General features: G+C 36.0%; 2 protein-coding genes across 4 annotated transcripts in view; one reads left to right on the forward strand and one right to left on the reverse strand.

Moving 5' to 3' along the window:
• SIM2 (SIM bHLH transcription factor 2) overlaps positions 1 to 3,568 on the forward strand; it is a 51,012-nt gene extending 47,444 nt beyond the window's left edge. For 2 of the 3 annotated variants that reach the window (XM_010723433.3, XM_031556848.1), the window contains exon 11: positions 1,489 to 3,568. In XM_010723433.3, the coding sequence (XP_010721735.1) occupies positions 1,489 to 2,216 (728 nt within the window). In that variant the 3' untranslated portion in view covers positions 2,217 to 3,568. Of the gene's footprint in view, positions 1 to 146; positions 257 to 1,488 lie in introns of all 3 variants that reach the window. The other variant, XR_002120163.2, reaches the window with a different exon arrangement.
• A 2,076-nt stretch (positions 3,569 to 5,644) lies between these two features.
• The window catches only part of HLCS (holocarboxylase synthetase), a 116,463-nt gene continuing 96,143 nt past the window's right edge, over positions 5,645 to 25,964 (reverse strand). The window contains exons 7-11 of the mRNA XM_003202932.4: positions 18,693 to 18,760; positions 17,532 to 17,692; positions 14,202 to 14,316; positions 10,474 to 10,687; positions 5,645 to 10,039 (exon numbers count right to left, since the gene is read on the reverse strand). Coding sequence (XP_003202980.2) covers positions 9,871 to 10,039; positions 10,474 to 10,687; positions 14,202 to 14,316; positions 17,532 to 17,692; positions 18,693 to 18,760 — 727 coding nt within the window. The 3' untranslated portion in view covers positions 5,645 to 9,870. The remainder of the gene's footprint in view (positions 10,040 to 10,473; positions 10,688 to 14,201; positions 14,317 to 17,531; positions 17,693 to 18,692; positions 18,761 to 25,964) is intronic.

Below are 25,964 nucleotides of genomic sequence, written 5' to 3' on the forward strand. Positions count from 1 at the left end.
TGGTTGAGTCCCTGTTTTGATCTAGGAGGGCCATATTTTCACAGATGACAAGAATTCAGTTTACTTAGGCCTGCATATACCTCTTGGTACAAAAATGGCTGCACAGAAATTAAAAACAAGAACTGGAAAGTTGTTGCTTCTTGCAGGACTGTGGGTTGATCAAGAAGAAATTGGATCCAGATTTCTGCTTAAATTCTGGTGTTAATTACGTGGTGCAACTCCCTCTGAAATTAATGAAGCTGTGCATGTAAGAAAGGTACAATTGAGCTATTTCTGCTTCCTCTGTTATACACGAAGGTTTTCCCAGTCTACTATAGCACAGGGAATATTTAATTATTAGCGGGTGTAGTTATGTCAGCAACTACTACAGGGAACTCCAGAACTTTTAAAATGTTGAACAAAATTTTTAGGAAAACAGAAAATCCCTTTTACAGAAGGCATTTAGGTTGTTCAGGACTTTCATGGCAGAAAATTCAGCTTAACTTTAACATGAGAAACTTGGTAAGTTGAATGTTTAACATCAAACCTTCAAATATGCCTTGTAGGAGTAATTTAACTGCCAAACTGTTCATACAAAATACTCAGCACAGAACATCAGCACTCACCTAATTGTAGCCATTACCGTAAAGGAGTGAAACAGTTCATTTTCTCTTATCATTTGTTGTTTGATAACGCTGTACTAAAAGAAAACATCATGTAGGCCGAGCAGAAAATGACAAAACAACTCAAACAATTAAATGAGTTTAGCCAGCATACAAAAGCTTCAGAGAAAAGATTCTCAGTATATTTTAGAGAAGAAGCCTGAACAGATATCCTAGGTTCACACCTCCTAAAATTTTAAAATCTATCTTCTGATTTTCATTGCATATTCAGTTTAGTCTAATGTGGATATTTTCAACGTATAGTCTAGATTACACTTATATTATTCAAACAGTTTCACTATATGAAAGCAGAGATTCAGCATTACTTATGAGGTATTTCTGTTGCCTTTCAATAGACATTTTTAATATCTGTTACCATTTTTTCAAAGGAAAAAAGCAAAGGTTTATCAAGATGAAATATCATCCTTCTTTTGATAAATTATTTGTTGAGTTCTGAAAAGAGCTTACTAGATCTGAGGTTTTTAAATAGAGTCACATTTGTGGTTATTTAGTTCTTTGGTTTAATTTCCTGATTCGACCATATTAACAATGACAGAGATTAATAATTATGCAATTGTGCTTATTAGTGAAAACAAGCACTCTGCATAGCATGAAAAGCATTTTGAGAATTGCTCAACACTGAGTGTCTTTCCAAATGCTTTCTAACCTTTCAGTAGTGTCTTAGGCTTATCAAAAGCCACTGAGGCAAATGGGAATGTTTCTGATGTCTTCACTGGGACTTGGATCTGACCCAAATCTAATAGGTATTACAGTCCAGCCATAAAATGTGTCAAACTATTGTATGAGCTTGTCTTCAGGAATTAACATGTTTTCTCTTTCCCCCAAGTGCCCGTATCGAACAGGAGATACAACCAAGATGCTCTCTCTGACAACTTTACAAGTTGCACAGCACCCATGCCAGGCAGCAGATACAAAGAAGAGATTTATGATTCCAGCATCATGAAACCCAACAAAATAGAAAACAGGATTCAGCCACCTCACCATCTCATTAAAGAAGAAAACAAGCTAGCTTTTAACAGAGACCTACAAGAAAAAATGAGCATTAATGAAAGCTCTTTTTCAAACTCAGTTGCTAACTCCTTGCTGCCAAAATCAGAATGTTTCCAGTCTAAAGCTTTGGGACAATTAAGTCATCTCCTACCTGTGCCCGCAGTGTATGAACAAACAAGACGGATTTGTATGAAGGAACCCAAATACGGGCATATTAATCACCATGCTACAAGCCTAAATGAACTGGACAGTGATGAGAGAATGACTGTAAAGCTTGATCACGACTCTGAGAGTGAGCGTGTGATGGATGTAAGACCCTCTGGACAAGTTCCATTTGTGCTTCTAAATTATCATCATGTTTTAGCCAAACATGGCACATTTCAAACTTCATCATGTACAGCAACGGGACACGTAGGAGAAAATTATGGATACAATTCTGAGGAAGTAAATACGTTTATGTACAAAAACCAAAGCCCCTCATCAGCCTCTTCTCCAGAAACCCACAAGGAAACGACACTACCCCATTATATTGGAACTTCTGTAATAATAGCCAATGGAAGGTGACAGTAGTAGAAGAATATTTACATTTAACTAAGAAGCCAAATGGTAATGATTTCCAAAAAGCATGAAAAAACATAGTTACATTTACTGAGCACAGCTGAAGGTCAATGAGGGACAGACTTCTGTGTTCCTGGCAAGACATGTGTGACAGTACCTTCAAGGCGAGGAAAAAAGAATACATCTCGCTTCAGTGCTTTGTTGGCAAAGCTTAAGCTCTGGTGCCAGTGAGAAGATTTGTTGCAGATCTTATTTTTGTTATTTTATAGTGTGCAACAAAATTAAATGATAGGTGTTATATGCAGAGGTTTATATGAAGAACATTTTTTTCCCTTAATCCTTCCTTCTCAAAACACATTCAAGATATTGTTATTATTATTATTATTATTTTGTTATCATTATCATAAACTATACACTCTAGATTAGGTATTTTTGACAAAGTGTGAAACCCTACATCAGCTACCCGCCCATCTGTTACACGTCCTGACAAATGAACTTTGTTTAAAGAGTGGTGATTTTTAGTATCTGTAATACAGTTGTACTAACCAAACAGAACTAAGTTTGGAAAATGGTTATTTATTACTCATTCACACATTTTTTTCAGTATTCAGAAATTTTTACTGCCACCATTTAATCTTAACAAGTGATGGTATTGTGACAAATTAATACATAAAAAAGTATGTATTAAAAGGTTACAGGTCTTGTCATGGTGAATTGGCACAAATCACACAGCAGGAGCTAAAGATATTCCCCAATAAAAACAGCGTAATAAGAAAAAGAAACTTCTAAAAAGTGTATTTTGCTCAATATTTTGGGATAAGGACATGTTGTTTTTCAAACCAGGTAGTCAAAATAACATCTTAATCTTAGCACCAGAAATGTTCTCTTTATTGTCAAGGGAATAATGAACATTTTCGCATGATTTTAAAATTATTTGTAGCCTTCTGAATTTGGAAAAGTTCAGCTTTTAACACACTGGACTTCATTAAGCATAAATCTCATCATCAACACGAAGGTAAGATTCATTATTTGACTGATTCATGCACTTCACAAATTATGTCAATGGACAATCTGAGTAAGAAAAGTCCGAAGTCATTGCACAACCACAAGATGCAAGATTGCACTAGAAGTAGAGCAGGATACCTCAGTGTTTTGAAGTGAACACTTTGCACATGTCTCAGTTAGTCCAATAAACTAGCAAGTAGAAGGCATATGCCATACATTTAAATTTTGTCCAGCCTACTAAGAATAGATTCCCCCTTGTTTCACTTCTCCATAAAGTTTGCAAACCAGAAAATAAGGAGATGTATGGGATCTGTGAATGTTTTACTGATGAGTCTGTCAGTTTGTCTTTCCATCACTTCCCCAGTCTTCATGCGCTTTGGACAAAACAAAGAACACTCCCCACGTAATAGGTGTAAATACCAACACTGAAGGCTGTTGTAGTTCCGAGTCAGCTGTATTTAGCCCTGTTTCTTCACCCAATTCAAGTTTACATTTTAGAAGCTTTCTCCCTCTTATTAGACACTCTAGAAAGAGACCTTTGCTAAAGAAAATGCTTACCTGGCTTGTGCAATATGGAAAAATACTTGCTCATGGATTGCACCTTGTCAGAGGAAAATGTAATGAAATACACACTCTCTTAATTACATGCCCTCCATCTTCTACGTGCAGCAAAAATAATCAGTCACCTCTTTGTATGTATGAATATTTATTGCTATGAGTAAACAAAAATACTTCTAACACATCTGAAAATAATTTTCAGTATTTTTATTGCTTTTGATTAAAAGTTTAACAGAGGAAGCTTTGTTATGAAGTTGAATTCATGTTCACTTGGAAACTCAGTCGTCTGACTTCATTTACTAAAAAACATATGAAAGATATCTTTCATGATAAATATGATCAGAAGTACCGGATCTGTCGCTACCAAAACACTGACTTCTTAGCAACAACATAAAATGAGCGAAACCAAACCAACACCTTCAGTCTAATTGCACTCCTTCGTTCTTCTCGAGCTGGAGAATGTGGCAAAGCTATAGAAAAGTTATGTGTGAATGTTATTATCATTCTGATGTTATGAATTGCCGAGACATGAGCTGGCTTTATAGTGGCTTTCTTTAACGGCCTTCCCAGCCAACGCACCCAACTTCTTAAAAGGTACAATGATGCTAAGACCTGTATGTTAATTTTCTTAAATTAAAGCCATGCCCTATTAAGGAGAAACTGACATTGTATCATTAAAAAGAAACCTGATGCACAACTGCTTCATACTGCATGTCTCCCAATACCTCATTAGTGGCATTGCTGCACACAAAGTCAATCTGCTGTATTTTCCTGTTCTTCTAACTATTTCCCATTACAAAAACATGTTTTCAGGAACATATAAATTAGGCTTCAGTTAAAAAACCTCCACTGATATTTTTCATTAAAATACCACAAAATATTTTTCCAGCCTCTACCTTGTTATTCACACTTTCAGGCTTTATTCAACAATCCCAAGTAAAGGAGGTGCTCCATCACCCTCCCACAGAAGTTTTACAGTATATGAGATTCAAATACACGAATTTCCCTGTTAGGAAATAACGACTCAATTACGCATTCACATCTGATAATGCACTGTAGACTTAAGAAAAGATCTGTGATTAAAAAAGCAAACGTGTGAAACATTTTTCCTGCCATTCGAAAATAGAAACAGCAATTGCATATTCACAGCTGGAATGTGAGCAAATTATATCGAGAGAAAAATACGAGTTCAGACATTGACTTTCAGTCAGTTAAAAGACAGATGTTCATAGTACATTAACACCGCAGAATGCGATGTGGCCACTGAGAGTGGCAATGCTCTCAGTAATTGGAAAAAATTATGTCACAGAAGTGGAGTGGGAATAGGAATACATTACAAAAAATGCCCAAATTTCTCTCAACTGTACATACGTGAGCGAATATAGATACTCCTATCAGAGATGCCTCTTTCGTGCAACTTGACAGGATTGTACATCTCGGGGGAGGGCAGGGCTATAGCAAGTACATGTGGAATGGAGGAGAGAAAGAGAGTTGAGAGGGGGAATATCTTACCGAAACCTAAAGTTGAAAACATGACTCCCATATTGATGTCTCAAAAGTTTTTCTCCTATTAATGGAAACTGTGCAATGTAAATAAAGTGGTATGGGAACAGATTTCTCTCCTGGTGACAGTAGTTAGGTCATTTCTAAAGGGCATTTCGGTAATTTAATGAAATTGAGTACATTGGGTTAAAGTTGTAAAATTTGAGTGCATCTCACTGAGATAAAGCGGAAAAGCTGCTTTTCTGAAGGGATACCTCCCAAAATATCAGTACTTGTCTCTAAAAACCGCAAAACATAGCACAAAGGATTTTTTCAACATTTCAGTCATACTTCAAAATTAACACAGAGATAATATTATTATTTCGTAATTTTTTTTTTCCTGAACATTAGGTTTTGCTTTTTTTATATAATGCAGATACCAGCTATTTGGCAAATGTAGGAGAAAAAGCACGCAAACCAAACAATCTATTAATGCTCAAAATTATATATGTATTCCCTAAAAATGTAAAGCATTTTTGCTTATTTATTATGTAAAACAAAACTGTTAAAATGATAATAAAGTCCTGTAGCCAAAGGAGAAGTGAGTTTGATTTCTTTTTCACCACAAAACACAGGGCTTCACATTGTATATTGGAAAATTTATTTCAATTCAACATTTAATTTGACTCTTAATGTCTTACAAAATACAAGGATTTGACGCATCCCATTTCAACTGCATTGCATTCTAAAGAGTCTTGGAGAACTGAAAATAACACAGAATCACTAATGAAACACTCTAATGCAAAATATTCAAATACAGCATCAGTTCACAATTCTTCCCTGCAGTTCTTTTAATCAATTGATTGCTACATGATTACAGTCTGCTGCATGCCACTGTTTTTTGACCTCTGTTCTTACTTCAGTCCAGATTTAATTTCTTTGCTGTCTGATCAGTGCTGTGCATTACTGCCACATCTTATGCATGCAAATGGCTTTATCAGGGCATTTCCCCCCAGGAATCCATCAGCTGTTGGCAGCACAAATCTTTGCCATGACAGCTATTAAGCTGTACTTCAGAAAACACTTATATAGCAATTGTCTATTCCAAAGCAGTTGCAGAGAGTAATTTTTTTAGATTTGTGAAGTCTTGTAGCTGCATCAGAAAAAACAGAGAAATTAAACGAAGTCGAGCAATAAAATAGCAGCATAAAGAATTAAATACTCCAATATTATTTCTAGATAATAGCCCTTGAAGTATATTATATTTGCTGTACAGATTTTTAAAAAGCTCTGAAATCTTATAAAACCTTTAATAGAAGTGAGATGCACTGCTTGAACTCTTACATGTTAAGTATGTTATTCTTTTTTCAAATCTTTGGAAACAGCATTGGTCCTGCAGGGATGCAACCTGTGTATTCGTTCTGAATGCAGACAGGTGCCAACACACCCAGCTCGCCCTGCAAAAAGTCTCCCTGCCGACAAACAACCTCTACAGATATTTTCACAATGTGTGATGAGAAAATGTGTAACAGTCCGAGAGAAAAAAAAAGGAAGTCACAGAAGTACAGACCATAATAAATGTTCGATGAAAGCACTTCATCAAGATATGACATCAGCCTCACACGGATGAAATGTTCCACATTTTAATAAAATTAAACAGTTTCAGTGCATTACTTCCAAGTCCAGAGATGCCTTAGTCTCTCAATACCTGCGTTCTGAGACCACACGATACCACATTTGTCTGTCTTACATAAAGAACAATACTAAAAATGATTTTCATAGAAAAGAATTGTGGTTTTCAGAATGCAACAAGTTTGCCATAATAAGAGTACAATTAGTGGCTGTGATTCCCAGATATTCCCTTGGGATGAGTGTGGTATAGGATGGTTCATGGGCTTTCCTGACAGTAGCAGCTGCTGGTCAGAATGACTTTATTCCAATGCTCTCTGTAAGTAGCATGAATTTTCTTTGTGAAGTTCTTTGATTTTTCTGAAAGAAAGGTCAGGTCTGTAACAAACACTTCATCCAACTCAAGGCCATTTGCCCAAGACAGCAGGTAGCTGCAGATGCACATGAAGAGGCCACTAAAAAATAGAGGCAAAGTAGTATCCCCACATCACCTACCAATGCTCTGACAAATCCACAGCTGATAGTTCTCACTTTCAGAAAAGAAGTTCAATGCTAAGTTTCTTCCCAAACTTGTTTTGGAATAATCTTAACACAAAAAGCAAGAATAAAACATGTGTTTCATTGCAAAGAATATGAAGAAGCCAAATAGGAATAATAGCAAGTATTATATTGCAGCATTTTAGTATTGAAAATACATCTGCTTTCTGCTCAGCACTTGTTTAGTTAAGTGAAGTTTTGCAAGTACTCCATTCTGCCCTTCCTACAGGAACATGCTTTATCTTTTTCCCCATTGTTCTTTCACAGTCCCTGCACCTAGAGTAGGGAAGAGCATGCTGTAAAGAAGCATGGCATTTAAAGTAAACTCCAGAGCACTCAACAGTCTATCTGAAATAGAAGTGACATCAAGTGTGTTTCCTATTGGCAAACTCTACCGTAACAAAACAGACACTTTGAGATCTACAGATCTAAAGTTTTAAAAAATTCTATGGTCAAAAACCAGTAACAGAACTATGCTTTTCACAGCTAGGAAGGAAAAGGTAGAAAAGAAGTGAAAACACACACATAAGTTGTGTGTATACAAACACACACACTACACGTGTATATACAAATGGGCTCCTTTAAAAACTTTATTAACTCAGATTTACATATCATTTTATGATAATATTTGCTTGATTCTGAAATAAAGGTAGTTGCCAAAAATTAACAGCCCAAAGCAGTTTTGAAAGCATCTGGGGGGAAAAAGAAAAAATTGGTGATCTTGTGCATCATTTCAGCTAAGCCAGTTAACAGCTGTTTACACTCCCCTGTACAATTCTAGGAAATACTGGTGTGCAGTCTTGTTTGACACAGATCACAAGGGGAAACAAAACAGCAGGGGACAGACAACCAGGCACACACACTGATATATTGCGATATGGAGCGTAAAATCCCAAGTGTGAGAAGGACAACTTAATTTCTAGCACTTGCTGCCAAACCACCTAAAACCTAATATGTGAGGATTACTGTAAATTACCATTACAGACTAGCTTCTTTGCTTTAAGACTTCTTGGCTTTGTAACTGAAACAATCTACTAACAAGTTCAGATTGTTTATGAGGTGAACTTTAACCTAAAAAACCCATTTCTGGCTGGTAGACAAAAGTGCTTTGTAGAAACCAATCTGGCTGATCCAACTTTAGTAGGGACAAGGTACATAATAAGTGGTGCTGCCTACTTGAGGAAATGAAGCCGGCCACATCACACCTGTGATAAACTTCTTATTTGAGAGAACCATTTGAAGTGCTCTGAGGCCAGACAAAATGCAAAGTCATCTGGCACAGGAGAGAAACCCGATAAGCTGCCTATCACACAGGAGCTCCCACATGCCTACCCCTTGTTGCTTTCCAAGCAACCAAGCTGTTACACCTAACCCAGAACCATGCGGCCAGCCCCAAAAGCAAGCATCCACCTAGTCAGCAGATGTCAAACCTCGTTTTCAGTGGTTAGCAGAAAAAACAGATGCTTGCTTTGGGAAAGGGATTGGAGAAAACAGAAGCAATGGAAGAGAATTTGGATACAAGTAACTTTATGTTTTATCATTTTCAGCAGAGTGGTTGAAGTAGGGATCTTAAGATTGGGACATCTTCTCTTACTCGCTTAACTTCATCACTATTATAGTGATGAACCTGTATAAGGGTATTGAAATCAGAAGCTATACTAGTCATGACCCCCAGAGGGCTATTCTTGCAGGGCTAAACCCTTTCAGAACACTGATTTAAAGGAGACGTGAGATGATTCGCTCAGATCCAATTGGCTAAGAAGAGCAGGCTAAAAACAAATTGGCTTAACCAATCATAGCTCTTAAGAATTGATGGAAGACTCTCCAAAAACTGAAGGCAGCCATGACAGAATTGCATACCTGTGACCAAAGCATAGTATGTAAACTGTTGTACATGTTCATGTGGAGAAGAACCAAGTCAGCAAGGCTCTACTTAGACCTGAATCTAAATACGGTGTTAAGCCCAGTAAGTCAGAAATGCATGATGAGCTCTTCCAGATGATTCCACTGCAGACAGTGCAAAAATCAGAATCTAGTTAAAATGGAAATATTGTACTTCATTGTGCTAAAGCACAATAAAAACACAGACACCTGAAAACAAAATATTTAGCCACTTCGGTTTCTCACAGTGAGTAACTGAAGAAAAAGTTCTGTTCATTGCACAGTATTCTGTTGAAATCAGAGTCCGTTAAAAGAATAGATGCTTACAAAGAATGGCAACATAGATGAGTTTTAAAGACAATACAAAGAAACGAACACCTTCATCAAAAAGATAATTAACTCTTCTTAAACTGTTGAAGTTATACATCTCAAGGAACAAAAGACATCAGAAATAGGAAGAAAACCAACCAGACAAACCATCAAATACTCTTCCCACTTCTATGCAAACTTAACTAGTTGGTATTGAATAGTAAATAACCTCCATTTGTGTTGTGAACTCTGAGAACTATTAATGCTTTGGGATTATGAGGTTTTTCAGCATGTCAAAGGAGTTGCCATCTGGATGCACAGACTCTACACCTTTGCCTTCTTCATGAACTTGAAGGAATCCATAATCATCAATCCCGACTATCCATGCCAAAGGGCCTTCCTCATTGTGGAGACGAACCTGTTTACCACTGCAAATAGAGAAAACCAGACAGTTATGAATTAATTGACTGCACAAACAATTGAAAAATAACTTCAAGGACTACTGTCTAGTAGAATATTTTTGCATCTCACTTAACAATTAATCCTTTTCTTCTTTCAATTTTGGTAAAAGACCAAAAGACCATGAGTATAGCAGCTTCATTGTTAGCTATACAAATCAAAATCATTCTAAACTCCTATTTTTTTTTATTTTTTCAAATGATACATGCTAAATACCTGGATACGTTCTTTAACCTATCCATCGATTTCATTGTTTTTAGTCTTACCTACAGTATCACATCCTACTTAGGAATGCACTTCAATTAAGTTTCAAAGGCAATCTAGTAGAACACTTAAAATGGAAGACAAAACATCTATGAGTTACCTCGAAAAAGAATGTTGGAGAAAAAAACATTATGCTCACCTGTGTACCCAGTACTTGTAGTAACGAGGAAGAACTCCATTGGGCCCTTTCTCCTGAAAAATATCTATAAGCCTCTCTAGCACAGTTACAGTTCTTGCAATAAGGCAGTCTGCAGTTAAAGCTTTCAGATTTGTCCCCTCTTCCTTATTAAATTTTGTGATGAGGTCATTGATGCATATGGTGGGGTTGCTGTTATTCACATTAAATCCAAAGCCTGAAGAAGACAAACCAAAAGAACAGTATAGCATCTGTAACTTGAATATTCTGTTACCATCAAAATGTTTGTACTTCATTTAGCTAATAGATATATATCATAGAATCATAGAATCACATAATGATTATCTCTGAGGATTTTAACAGCATCTCTTCAGTCTTTTACATCTTTAAAACTCCCTACTTGCACAATTACAAATTGCAGTGCAGATTTTGTTTATTGTCTTTAAAAGTGTCTCCTCAAAACCGTGGAAGCAAATCCAGCACAGATCTTTCAACAAAAGACTATCCTATCACAAGGTTTAGGTTTAGGAAGACATTAAGTGGTATCTTGTATAATATCCAAGTGAGAAATTTTTACTTACTAGAAGTTGACAGCTAACTGAAGCAAATCATTTATCATACTCTCGGATGGAGTTTTACCTTTCAGTCTAAATGTAGTTAAGATTATTTTCTGTTTTCTACAGATAGCTGCTTTCATTTTCTGAAAATTAAGCCTTGTTATTCGGCTGACAAGCTTTGTTTGGTTTGCTGTGAAAAACCCAGAAAATTAAAGTTTGCTGTGCTAGTCTCCAGTTTGCTTAATCTATTTTACCACAGCGTATCTTTTAGAAGGCTTAATTCTCTCATTGAGATTTCTCCAGCTAGAATAACGTTGGCAGAACGCCTTTCTGATTTAAATGTGTCTCTTGGGACCTTTTTTGCAGCCTGCTGAAACAGGCTTTGAGGGATGTAAAGAAATATATTGTATTACCTGTTTATTTTTTCTCCTAATAATTTGGACTTTTCTTTCCTCAGATATTTATGATAAAACACCAGTCCTGTCAATCAAGTTTGCACCTCCATCTGTTGGAAGGTCCAGATGCGTTGCTTTGTAAATTTGCTATCAGAGACTATTCTTATATGTTGTTAATTTTTATTTACTATGAGGAGAAGGATCTCTTCATTAAAAATACGTTTTTGACTTCTAACTCATAAAAGAAAGTCACAGTAAAAAATACCAAGATATCAATCCCACTGAAAGATGGAGATATGTATTACCAGGAAGAGAACTAACAGGAAAAAATAATGTGTCGTGCCAGGAGATCACAACTCAACTATTTAAACTCAAATACAGTACAAGAAGATTCAAATATAATGCAAGTGAAGAAGGAATAACAGTGATCGTTATGATGCAGTTTTTATTGTCAGGCTGCATAATGTGGCCTTTAAGTCCATCTGCAGACTAAGAGCACTCAGGTGTGCTCATATGAAGATCGTTGACACATCCAAAAACTGAAATGGACATGAAAAACACAATGAAATGATGAGCTCAGCTGAAGCAGTAGCATCTGAGAATAAGTCTACTGGCTGGAATGTAGACAGCTAACGTGAAAAATATTAGGTGCATAGGCACCTTCTCTTTGCCCATGTGAGAAGGGCAAAAAATTAACATTTAGCACTGACCTTGTGGTATGCTGATATGGCTAACACAACTTTCAATTCAAGCGCAAGCACTGGCTTGAGCATTTATGAATTGCTCTCCTCTATTCCACACAGCCATGTCCTAGCTGCACAGTGAAGTAGACAGAGTTTCTGCAGGTCAAGCACAGTGGCTGTCTCTTTCAACTCAATTATACTTGGCTACCTACATCTGTTCTGAATCTGGCCCTTACACCAATGAAGAATATTCCATAGAACTCCTCTTCCAAAAGTCTTCCAAGAAAAAAAAATTTTTTTTTTTTTTGCTCTTTTTTCATAAAAATGTGAACTGTGCCATCTGCGAGGCCTCAAGCACACGGTACAGGTGAAAAGGCAGGTTTGTTTCTTGTCTGCCTCTTCTCAGGCACTTCTCAAAGCAGTGAAGGCAAATAGATGACCTGTGATTTTCATCATTATCATCACAGAATACTCTTTATTAGTGCTAAAAATCAGGTTAGCAAAGGAATCTGCAAGACTATAGAAAGAGGAGACCTATTTGGCTTTCCTGTTGCGTAAGACTGATCTCATTTCTACTACTAACACAAGTAGTTAGATGTCACAAGTCACACTTACTGCCCTCAGTGCCATCACTGAAATGATGGAAACAATCCTTGGAGTAGCTTATGAAAAGTAACTTTCTTTGGGCTGCAAAGTTTTAAGATTGAAAGCTGATGAAAATGTATATTTTTGTTTATACTTCAGACCTATCACCACCAAAATGACATCTATGGACATCAGATAGAATGCACACAGTAAATTTCCATTTGAATTTGAATGTTCTGGTGTTTATTATAAGTAGCTCAATGTGCAAAGCTAACCTATAATATGTAAAGAAATAATTGATATGATGAACTGTTTTTTCAGCCATTTTTACTTTTCTTACATTAATCAGCTCAGGCTCTGGGAAAACATATGGAAGCAGTAAATGGTTGATGGAGCACAGAGAGACTCTTATTAGTGTCTCAGAGCAACATTCCACTCTGTACATGCAGATTATCTACAAAATGAGGATATAAAAACTAAATAGAAAATTTTATGGCTATGCATGTATCACAGAAGAAGCTGGTGACTATTTCGACTTTTTTGCTTGTTTGCACCTTAAAATTTACAGCATCTTGACATAAATAGTGTCAGGTTCACATTTTCATTGCAATACATTTTACTTATCTACCAAGCTATATTCAAATATAAAACAAAAAATCATCTTACTTAATCTTTAGCACTTGCTAAGGAACTTGCACTCATTTTTGAGACACATCACAGATATTGTTTTTGGAAACAGACTAGAATTTCTGCTGGCAGATGTTTCAGCACCTGTGATGGAACTGTGCTGCTGCTTATTAGGGGAAGAATCTTCCTTACCAAATATAGCCAAATATAGCCAGAATTTATAGCCTTTTTGGAACAGGTCTTTTTACCTTGTAGAAATTACACTTCCAGACAGACGAACAAAATGTCTGCTATTCCTTGCCCTGTCTCTCTCAGCCTTTCCAGTTACTTAGCAAATTTGACTTTTTCTGAGAACTAAAGAAAGGAATTAATTAATCAAATCATTAATCTGCTACTGGTTCACTGGCAACATTCCAATTTCTGGAAAGATATCAACAAAAACAAGTTACAAATGAATTTAAAAGGGATGAAAGGAGAACTGAAAACATTATATGTGTACATAGCTCTTCTCCCAATCTAAAAGGCATGTCATTTACTTATCCTTATTTGTCAGTTGAAAAAAAAAAAAGAAAACTAAAAAGAATTAGTAATTTCTATTACTTTTGCAATACATCAAGGAGGACATTTTGCCTTCCTCTTGTAATGCTCTTTCTTTGAACCCCATTACACCAGCCCAGATGCTTGCATTTATGTTTTCCTTGTCAAGCATATGGAATTATTAAGATGTATGAAAACATTTACCTATGTGCCTTCTTTTGATTGAACATTTTACTTCATTTCTGTATACCTGCTGTCACTACTTATTCTCATAATTTGAACTAATAAATACATTAACAACAAATTTCTTTAGGAAAAAAGAAAGAAGTCTAAAAATAGACATTTACCAATAAGTATATGAAATGTTGTTTCAATAAGTGTAGAGGTTACCAGAACTCCACCAAGCTTCATAAGATCACTGTAATAAATATCATTTGGCCATTTTACTCGCAGGTCAATATCCTAAAGAAACAAAAGCATACACATTTAGAAACACTTTGCTCTCTGATACTATTAGAAGAACATGCTTCATTTATCACTCCATATTCTATATTTTCTGTATCTCTTTGCCAAACTGAATGTGATACTTTCAGCTCTTCATAATAAGAACCTTTTCAGGTGTTCCACAACTGATACTAAAAAACCACGATAACATGGTTACACGTTTTACTAAGGAGATTGGTAGCTGTCGGAGAAAAGTTTCTACTAAGTTAAAAAAGTAAGGTAGATAATAATGGCTTATAGCAACCAAAAGGAGGACAAACAGTACTAGAGATTTATTGTATCAAAATCATGAGGTCTTACAGAATTCACTTACTTCATTCATTAGGTCCTATTAAGGATTTAAAGGATATGTTCAAGAAAGATGCAAACTGTGTCAGCACACATGGAAAACTACAGATAAAGTGCAAGCGATGAGAGTAAATTCACAATAATATCAATGCTAGACTTGAGGATCTCTGCAGAACCGAGGCAAGGAGACAATGCCATTTTGAACATCAGAAAGGAAATTTAGCAGACAGGAGAAATTCCAGTTCACAGCTACGTAAATACTTTAGTAACGTCCTTAATGCATTCATTTCACGCGTTCGGCAGCTATGCTCAAGCAATACCACGGAGCTGGAAACACAAACTGTGCTGTATGACACCATTCCAGTGCAATAGAGAAGTTTTTGTTGAAACTACAGAACTGAACTGAACCTTGCACCGGCTACTTAAACACAGAAAGAAAGCAAATGTGCTTCCTGTAGTTTGAAAAACTGCATATGACTATATCCCAAGAGGCAAATTATGGGAGGTGCTCCAGGACTACAACAGTCACATTCCCTCCTATTGTAGATTATGAAATCCCTTTACAGGATGTGTGAAAACTGCACCTGGGTTCATGTCCACTTTTCTGACAGATTTAAAGGCCAGAGAGGAGTCCATTATACATACATGGACAGGAAATACTAACTGATTTTGCTATCAGAGCAATTTTAAGAGAATATCACCAATTCATATTTGTTATGGAAAACAACTCTTGACACTGTGAAAGCTTTTATAGAAATACGCCACAGTTAAACACTATTATCAGTGCTAAGAGATCTTCTGACAGTAACCCAGGGAGAGTTCTGCATTCTTTCTGCAAGAGAATGGCAATACGCTCAGTAGATCTTATTTAAGGAAAACACACACATGTAAGACAACACACACCAGCATTGCAACTGACGTCACTTGCAAGCATGAAAAATAACCAAGCCGATGGTGTATTTAATGATGCAAACTACACAGTAAAGACTTGTGTTGCTTGCCACAAAACAAGGCTTTGCATAAATATCAATATGTCACAGAAACGATGGGAAAGTCACAGTGGGAACGAAGCATGTTCTTAATTTCCTTTATAGAGAGAAATTTATGCTGTTCTCAGAATGGGAAAGTAAAACACTCTCTGAATATGAGCCTGTTTGAATTTGTAGCACTAACATGATAGTAAAACTTACAATTGGAACTGTCATGTTTTCTCAAAAAGAGCCCAGAACAAAAGCCTCAATCATGGCCTATTTAGAGCTGCAAACATTCATGACAGAATTCTAAAAACAATGACTGGCTGATAAACTGAGACACATGTATTTTATATCTGCGTATGGAAATCCTGACATGGATTTTGGGGATAGCAAACCACATTAAGTTGTGTTAAAGTAATATTAAGATTCTGACATACACCCACGGAGGTATGGAAATTTAGAGGCAAGAATGAAACCTCTTTTCTAAATTAGCCCATTGTTTTCAGTTGCTGTGGTGTGTCTGTTCATCTGACACTAAGAAAAGCCAAGCAATACTCAAGTCCAAAGGGGAAATTTAAGTCTTGAGTTTCAGATAAATCTTTGAATTTCCTTGCTTTAATGTATTTGAGTCTGGACCCTCAATGTTATTTTAATCCATTGTCTTGTATTTGATTTACTGGGGGAGGGGAGGATGGGATGGGACACCACGACACCACGACAACCACGACAAGAATTCAATCCTCTCAATTATGTATACTGGAAGATTTTTTTAATATGTGTTTCTCTACTGTCAAAGAGATTGAGTAGCTTTGCCTTGGTCATATCAAGCTACTGGGAAGACAGGAAGTCTCCAAATAAGTTTGGTACCACAATATCTACATTATTATTTCACATTATATTTATATTAACAGTATGTCAGTCACATTATTCATCCAGAATGGAATAAAATAGAATAAAAAGACACAGGTAGGCATACAGAAGCAGAAACACCTCAACTCCTAAATTAACTCCTTCCCCAGTCAGACTCATATTTTGTAAAACTAACCCTTGTCCCTTTCATTTTAAATGGTTAAATTATTCACTCCAGCCAAATACTTCATACTGTAAATTTTAGCCTGAAGCATTTTGCTTTTATAGTCAAGTTATGAAGCACTGAAGTTAGAAGGTTTTAATAGAAAGGCTGACAGACCCTAAACTACAGCAAAGCTACTGGGTGCCACTATAATAAAGTTCATGTGTAAATGTGTATAAGTCATTGATTTTCTGTAATATAGGAAACATATGCTTTAGTTAACTACTTCTGTAAAATACCAAAGTTTTATAGTTAGCAAATATTAGGAAATGGTAACATTAAAAAGGAGATATATGAGGTGCTGAAGAAGACTGGTTCTTCATTTTAATACTGATGACAGGACACTTGATTCCCTCTTGAGAGCAATACTCCTAAGTTCTTGCCTTAGAAATCAGTTTTCAACCTTAAACAAGAGTTGGAAAAATCCTTTAAAAGGGATAAAGTGACCACTGAAACAGCATTGACAAAAAAAGAAGAAAAGGATTTGTCAATTTTATTCGTTTTTCCTTCCTCTCACTTCCCCTGCTACTTCAGAACCAAAACAAATTAACTCAATTGTTAGACAAACAAAAATGACATTTTCTTTACTGCTGAAGATTGAATCTTAAGTTTTGTCAGATTATGAGAGAAGTGAGGGTAGTATACTCAGCTCAATAAAAGACAGTATTCGCCATATGCATACTAGATTTCTTAAAACATATAAATAGTCAAGTATGTATAAACTTACTACTGTTGTTCACCACTGTATTAGTGTTGAGTCACTCAGTGTATAGAAGACATAGTAAAAAATAGATTTTAATGAATAGAAACAAATTTTGAGATTAATTAAAATGAGATACCTCATATCCTGGTAATGATCTAACCGACTCTACCACTGCCAAGGACACTAGATGTTGAATAAAAGGAATTCTCTGGCCCAAGTTGGAATGTAGAGGAATTGTGATATGTAAAGTGGATAGTGCACAACCAATGGGACTGAGCCAAACATTTCCACCACGACCTAGGGAAGAGGAGAAAAAATTAACTTCAACACAAGAAAAAAAGAAACATTAATAAAAACATCACTTTGTTAATGTAGATAACTATATGCGAGAAAGATTCAGCAGTACCCACCTCAGAACATACAGTAAGTCCTGTAAAGAAGTTTCCAAACTAATTTTGAAAGAAAAATGTTTAAAGTGCAAAACTTCTTTAAAAACACAAAAACAAGCAGGTTGTTTAATGAGCATGCTGCTACTTAGTTTCCTAGAATGTCCTAAATGACTTGTTTCCAATATTTTCCTGGTATTGGGTAACAAACACTTTCCAAATAATATTGCTTTGTTTCAGTAAAGAAATATTTGTGAAGATATTTTGAGTGTGTCTACAAATCCATCCATACAGTGAATCATCTTGACACAAACTAGATTTCAGCCAGGAACTGGTTAACCATCTTCATGTAGATCTATGTTTAGAAGAGCTTATTAGCTCCGGCATTGTGTTTTTCCACCAAACTGAAAGTGACTTTTAAATAAGTGGTAGCATCTTCCAAGGAAAAAGGCAGAACCTGCTTGTATATGCTTGCAAAAGATTGTGAAAGCCCATGTGACATTTAAAGACAATGCTGCAGACTCAGCAGAATCTCTGTCTCAGAGCAAGTCAAGAATCAGTCTTGTTTCAGTTAAATCAAAAAGGAGTTCTGATTTGGAAGTCTGACTTGTATTACACTAAATGCATAGTGATGGCAGTTTGCATGACTGCAGAGACTTTTTGGCAGAAAGTAGAGGACCACTAAATCATTTCTGCAAAAGCCACCAAACATCCTGAAAATGTTTACTTTGGTCTCTGCTAACTTAGGTTTTGAATTTAAATCCACAATTCAAGCAAGAGAAGAGGACACTATTATTCTGTAGTTTATTATCAAAAAATACTTATAATGCATCTTTAGTGCAAGTATGTGACATTAAAATGTTCTGTATGTTCAATATGCATTTATTAGAACTTGAAAGAAACTTACTAACCTTTCCCTTGTGTTTGTCGAACAGCAATTGCTATTAAACCCATCTCCTCAGGCAACTTGAACATTAACCTGTCAATTAAGGAAAAAAACATGCTTATCAGCTGGAACACTAAGCTACATTCATGAGAATTTAGGTTTAAATATCAGGTAATATTTTTACATTAACATTGCACTACCATTTATCCTTTTTCAGTTAATATTTATTCTTGACCAAAAAGCATTAGAATATTTTAAAAAGATTAATTGAAAAATTATCATGTAAAACATTACTGTATCTATTACACTGGAAAAAATTATAGCCATAGTTCATTCAAGGTGCCTTCCGATAACACACGTTTTGCATTTCTTCACATTTTCTTGAATTGCTTGTTTTTTGTGTGTTGCTATCTTCAGTAAGTGACAACTAGCAATTCTAGACATTTGTTTCTACTTAGAGCAATTTTTTTTCATACTACAGAATATAACAGCAGCAGTTTCTGATTATTTAGAAAACCAATATGGTGGCAATAAAGCAGTTTAAAAGATACACTATCCCCTGAGAACTAATTATGATTTAACTACAGTAAATAAATCTACACCTTCTGAGAGCTCTAGAGAACACTGGCTTATTTTAGGCTTGCGTTCTGCTTTTAAAATAGTTTCACTTAAAAGAATACTAACTTTCCTCTGGGGATAAGTAGAAAGTGCACTTTAACACCACCAAATGAGTCAATGCTAGACTTAAAAAAGAAGAAAAAAAAACCCTACTGTGAGAACTTTGTTCAAGCTGCTTTAAAACAGATCTGAATTGTACTATGATCCTTCTCCGTTTCGCATTTTTGGGAAGAGCTACTTAACAGATAAAATAGATATTCAAGATGGTGCCAGCAAGGCAAACTCAGAGAGAGATTAATAGCCTAAAACTCTACTTCTAATATGGGCACAAATATCATGTTGTTCATTCATACAAAAGTGGTCTTGTCTTAGAGATAAGTGCAGCCCAATCCTTCAAAACTATTTTCTCTGAATTTCAGATACATATGAAAAGTGCTTAAAGTTCTGAAATCAAGCATCACTGAGTGGAAGGGATCAGCTCCAAGCACAAGCAAGGCCCCACTGCTCACCAGACACCAATATTTTTGCAGACATCATGCTAAGGAACCAGCCAGATGTCCTACCTTGCAGTTTGAAAAGGATATTAGTAACTCGAAGGGCAACATCAACAGCAAGAAGATTCAGAATAGCTTTCAAAGGGTTGACTTGCTTTCATAATGATCAAAATGGTACATTACTTGAAGACTAAAATAATGCCTGGATTATAAATGTCTTTACTAATGAGAAATGTTTTTGAACCAAAACTAACAGAAGCCTTGACAGACCCAGCAAAATTTTTCCACAGGACCACAAAATCAGAGAGATGTTGTCAATAGCAATAGCCAGATCTCTTTGACAATCTCTTTCATTGAGTTACAGTTTGACAATTCATAACTTTGGACACTACAAATTATTTGTCAAAACTATGATCACTAATCTACTGTCAGCACTGGGAAAACACCTCCACTTATGCTGGGATCTAGCAGAAAATCCTAGGCAGCTCTTTATGCCCATGTGGCTTCAGCACTGTCATCTGGGAACAGCATGATTTCAATTACAGGTTCATAGCTTTGCAACAAGAAAATCTAATTTAAATTTGGAAGCTCAGCTAAGAAGAGATTACAGGCTTTGTCAAAAAACACTGATTTCTGTTTCTTCTCCATTCATACTTGTTTATAAATAGGAAAAAAAAAAGTAATTTGCTGCCATGATTGGAGGAAAATAATCAAAGCAGGAAAAAAAAATAAGCATGAATCCAAAGCACAGGCTGTAGAACAAAGAGATATGATCAACAGAATGCATGAATGTAGCTATTAGAGGCTTGGCAGCAGGTAACAACTTATTAAATACAGAGACTGAGTTTGTGCTTTTAAGGGTCATGAATATATTCTTCAAGATGGACACAACATGGGGAAGTTGCTAATACCCAGACTGATACAGCAAGAGAGAGAGAGATTTATTTTTACAATTTCCTGAGATTGTTCTGAGAATACCGTGAAGTCTAAGATAGTAAAAGAGAAGAAAACAACACAACCCTCACTCAGCTTCGGGGCTTTGTAAATTGTGTCTGCTTGCTAAGTGTTTTTTTTTTTCTGAGAGAAACAACTTGTATTTTCCTTTCCAGAAAGAGAAATTGTACGTGCACTTTTTTGCATTTCGACTTCCCCTTTTTTCTTTCAACTTAATCAGTTGCAGACGTAACTATTTCATTTTCCTGCAAAGTAACTTAATCACAATGTTCACCAAGTTTTTCTCCTAAATTTTTGCCTTCGTGAAATTCTTTGTTCTTTATTCTGTACTGTAACAAAATTGCTCTATAAATTAAGTCAAAAGACCACACTGAAATACAAGAGCAGGAAAATGTGTAACATCTGAAAACAAATTTACCCATCAGGAAAAATATCAGACAGCACTTATATGGCCACAGATGAAGATATTTGAATTGTATATACATTTTTCTTCTCTGCCTTGGCCATTTTTGTGGGATTTTCCAAAACGTAAGCAAAGCGCTTCTAGCATGCAAGAATATTAGAACAGTTGAAATATGAAAACAGATTCTAGCATAATTTTTATACAACCTATAACACGTAGCACGAGTGCTGTCAAGAGCAATAAACAATACCTAATTACTTAAAAGAAATTTTAAGTCTGAGAACGTATCTGTCTTTATAACTACTCAACACAATGACTTTTTTTCTGACGTGAAAGTTATATGGGAATTGAAACCACGGAAACTATGTTTGAATTATGTTAGCGGCCTGACAACTATAAATTTCATTGATGTTGTGGGTTTAAGGTTGAAATTCTCATTAATGCATCCTGCTGTGTTACAGTATTGCAGAGGTATTACAACAGGCAGCATTACATTCCAGATGTTAAAATACCTGGGCACAAGTGGGTGAGTTATGAACAGATTTCTCCCTTCGCTCCAAGTTTCTGAAAATCTCACTCTCAAATAGCTTGTTTGTAACTACTGTTTACACAGGAAATTATAAAATAACATAAAATCTTTCAATGCTTAGTTGAAAGGAAAATAACATATCTTTTGATAAGTTTCTTGTACTACTTTGGACAAAAAGGTGGCCTGAACACTTGCTTTACTGCTTTATATCCACTGTTTCTGTTCACTACATCCAGTCTGAAAACAAGCAGTGTTGATGCTCACTAGTATTTTTTCTAAACTCTCCATTGCTCTCCATTTCCTCTTCATAGCACTCAATTGCATGGTGCTGTGTTTGATTCCCGGCTGTGTGCACTGAAAGGCCTGCCAGAGGGCATGCTGGCCAAGCATAACAGATCTCTCAAGTCCACACTGTAGATTTTCTTAGCGGCAGCCCTGATATGGGTTCCTCTTCCCTATCTGGAAGCCTGTTTTCAAGAGAACATGAAAATCTGAAGGAACAGCTCAAATATATGCAGTTCTTCTGCAAAGTAGGTGGCAGTCTGATTAAGGGCTGGTGGGCCACAATCTGAGCAGAAGCCAGCAAAAATGACATCATGGTGGGAGGGAATTTGTTACAGGCCAAAAGGACAAAGGAGAAAAGTCTTTTTGAACAGCTTTGAACATCTGCAGATGACAGATCCTGATTCCTACGGGAAACTCTAATCTCCCTGATAACTGATAAAAAGGAAACAAACTAGGACGCAAGCAATCCAGGTGACTTCTAGAGGGTGCCAAAGGCAAGCTCTTAACATAAAAGTTAGGTCAAGTGAGACGAATCTGCAGTACACAGACTGCATGAGGTTCTGAACAGCCAGCAATGCAGCCCCAGAGGACTGTAAACTGTTAACATTACTATGATTTTTAGTGTTATTTTTCATGAGTAGGTCATGCATAGCTCGAGTACAGACAGCATAGGCGACAAGGAATGCTGTGTTATTTTGTAAAATTATTTCATAAGTGAGCACATTCACTGTAGAAGAAATATTTAGAACACTTGTGTGGTGCTGACAAATTTTGTAATTTTCAACATCTCAGAAACCCACAAAAGTATAAAATAATTTGTAATATGCAATATGTTTTTGTTTAGCTTTGATTAGTATTATTAGTTTGATTAGTTTTTAATTAGTATTTGATTTGTGTTTTTGGGAGTACATACATTTGTGAACAACTCTTTTCAAGGATGAAGCACAGGAACAAAAAAAAATCTTTGATGAACAACTTGAGAACTCACTAAGAATTGCAACCACTTCCATAGAACCATACATTGATGCATTAATTTCACAAATATCCCACTGGTTTAATGTTTTTGTTGCCCTCTTTTTTAATATTTTAACCAAAAATATATTTTAAAAAGAAGCTTTGTTACTTACATACATTAACTAAACAACAGATTTTATATGTGGCCCAAGATAACAATGCTTCAGTCAATGCAACCCAGGGACAAAAGGTGGGACATCCATATGTTAGATTATCTACTCCTTGGTCTGCTACAAATAAGGGAGAGCAAGTTGTGGAAGTGATAATATGTGGTAGTCTAGGCCATAGCAACTACGATCCAATGCCATTCAAGATTCTGACAGGAATAAGGAAGGTAAGTAACAGAGTACAAATCCTGGATTTCACAAAAATTCAACACTGGTAGGTGGGATCTTAATAAGAGGCAGCTCTAGAAGACAGGAGCTCAGCAAATCCAGTCTTTAAAGAACTTCCCCTGCCAACACAACAGCTCACCACAATATTTAGGAAAAAGGTTAGATGAACAGGGTACCTGATTTGTCTAAAACAAAAATTTGTGAATGCAAGAAGAATGTACAAGGACAGGCTACATGGGAAAAACGCAGAAATACTGTCCAGACAAGCAAGGATGATGCTAACAAAGCCAATCCTCAATTACATTAGAAATTGGCAAGAAAACTGGCAACAAGAACTTCTATTGCTACACTGTTAGAATAAACAAGGAAAATGAGGTCTCATAGCTGACTGGGACAGATAAAGCTTAAATAAAGATAAGTTACAAATGTCTTCTTTCACTTGGTCTTCACCAATGATATCTCCCATGACTTTATGCATATGTTCGAGCAAAAGAGTGCTGAGATAGCTGGCTGATATCAGTCACAGCAAGGTTGCTTTCTGTCCTCACGGTCATAGAGATAAGGGAAAGTCCCAGAATGGAATGGGGCAAATGTTGCAATCATCTTGTATTCCAGTTTGGCTGTCATGATCTAGATGTGTGTGCTACCAGTCGAGCAAATAATCCAGTCAAGCCTGGATTCTGGGATTGAAAAGTGGTGTTTAATGGCTTGTATTCTACTGTAAACTGGTCGCAATTGCAGTTCTACAGGAGTTTATTCTGAGATGCATCCTGTACTTGTGAGAAAAAATGAATCATAGAATTGGTCGGTTGGAAAAGACCTTCAAGATCATCAAGTCCAACTGCAACCGAACCATACTACCCTAACAACCCACCGATAAATCATATCCAAAAATGCATTTCAATCAAGTTTGCGAATGACACTGAGCTCTGAGGATAACTAAGCACTGGAATAGGATGCCCAGACAGGTTGTGGAATATCTCAGTACGTGGAGTTTTCAAGACCTCACTGGACTGCTGTCTAGCTAGTCTGAATTCACTGTTGAACTTGCTTAAAAGCAGAGGGGTGGACTAGAAATCTTCAGGGATCCCTTCCATCCTGAATGATTCTTTGATTCCAGGAAATGTACAGAAACCTGGTAACCTTAGTGTTTCTATCTGTCCTTAAAATGCAGTTGAGATTAATCAGCAACTACCCACTAGCAACAAATTACAGAATTACCAGTTTATCCTAAAAGCTGTTCACTGGAATTCCCTATCCCAAATATGTTCCTAGATTAAAGCAATTTTCATACTCTCTTACTAACCTTGATTAACACCTAACTTTAACATCTTCCACCTTCCATTCAGCATTTTATACATGACCAGGTGCAATACACAGTCCCCAAATAGATTGACTCACACAACTGAGACAGGTAGAAGAACACCTAAACTGTTAATCCTCGTGACGCTTATTTAAATGATAGGAAACATGCTGCTCTGCGCTGTTATAACTTCGCCTATATCCAGCCGGCAAAATATGTGCCAGAATACACTATTACATGAATGCACTCTTCTGTTCTATTGCAAAAATTCATAGCTTTTTTCACGTTATAGTGGATTTCCCTGTAGCAATGTTAGTACAGAAAGGACCATTTAGTATCAAATTCTCTTTGAAGTCTTTAGATATATTAATATCCTATATTCCCGTGAAAAAGCATAAGTAATTACAATGTCCTAGACTTGTGGAAAACTAAAAAAGTACTGGCACACTGAAATGCTAGTTTCTTGTACTTCATAGAAATAAATACTACAAAAAATAAAAAAATTAAAAAAAGTCCTGTATAAGTCCTGTGTAAGATATTTTCAGCAAGGAATAATCTACTGATACTATGAATGGCATAGACTGGCAACTTATATATACTATATACTTGGAAATGGTTTAAACAAAATTACAGCAAATAGGAAGACTGTTAGTAGGGCATGTAAGCTATTTTTCAGCTGGATCAATGCTCTAATCTGGCTCATCATAAATGAATACTGCTTGTTGGCAAAAGGGAAGTAAGAGTAAAAAAGCTAGTGAGTAAAAGGGGAGACCAAACCACCTCTTCTTTACCACATATGTATTTCTGCTTGATTTAAATTACCATATTACAGCCTCAAAATAGTATGTGCTTTGCTTGTGAAATCAAGCTTATTGAACAGACAGGGTAAAACTACCACTAAATGTTCTTTTTTTCCTGCTTACTGCATTTTTCAGTTGCTAATTTTCTTGCTTCTTTATTTTTATACCAGATATTTCATAATTAATCCTCCATATATGTTTACAGGCTTTTTCTCTTAAAAAAATATGAAAAAGGGAATTTTAAAACACAGTACCATACAGCCAAAGGTGTCAGGAAACATACCCAAATAAGAAAGGACTCCAAAAAATTGGTTTGCCAACAAAATGCCAGTAAAATTTGAAGCCTGGGTTCAGGCACACTGGTAATGTTCCAAAACTCAAAGCTTAAAGAACTTCTTTATTCAGTAAATCAGCTTCTCTGTGAATATCATCAAGACCACAAAGTTACAGTAAAGGAGGGAGTTTCCAAGGGAGATGTGAGAAGAGTCTAGGAGTTTAAGTTGTTTCAATTTTTAATTTGAAAAGCAAACACTCCCACCATTTTGAACTTATTTTTCCTTTA

This window comes from Meleagris gallopavo, chromosome 1 (assembly GCF_000146605.3).
Source record: "Meleagris gallopavo isolate NT-WF06-2002-E0010 breed Aviagen turkey brand Nicholas breeding stock chromosome 1, Turkey_5.1, whole genome shotgun sequence".
Taxonomy (NCBI): domain Eukaryota; kingdom Metazoa; phylum Chordata; class Aves; order Galliformes; family Phasianidae; genus Meleagris; species Meleagris gallopavo.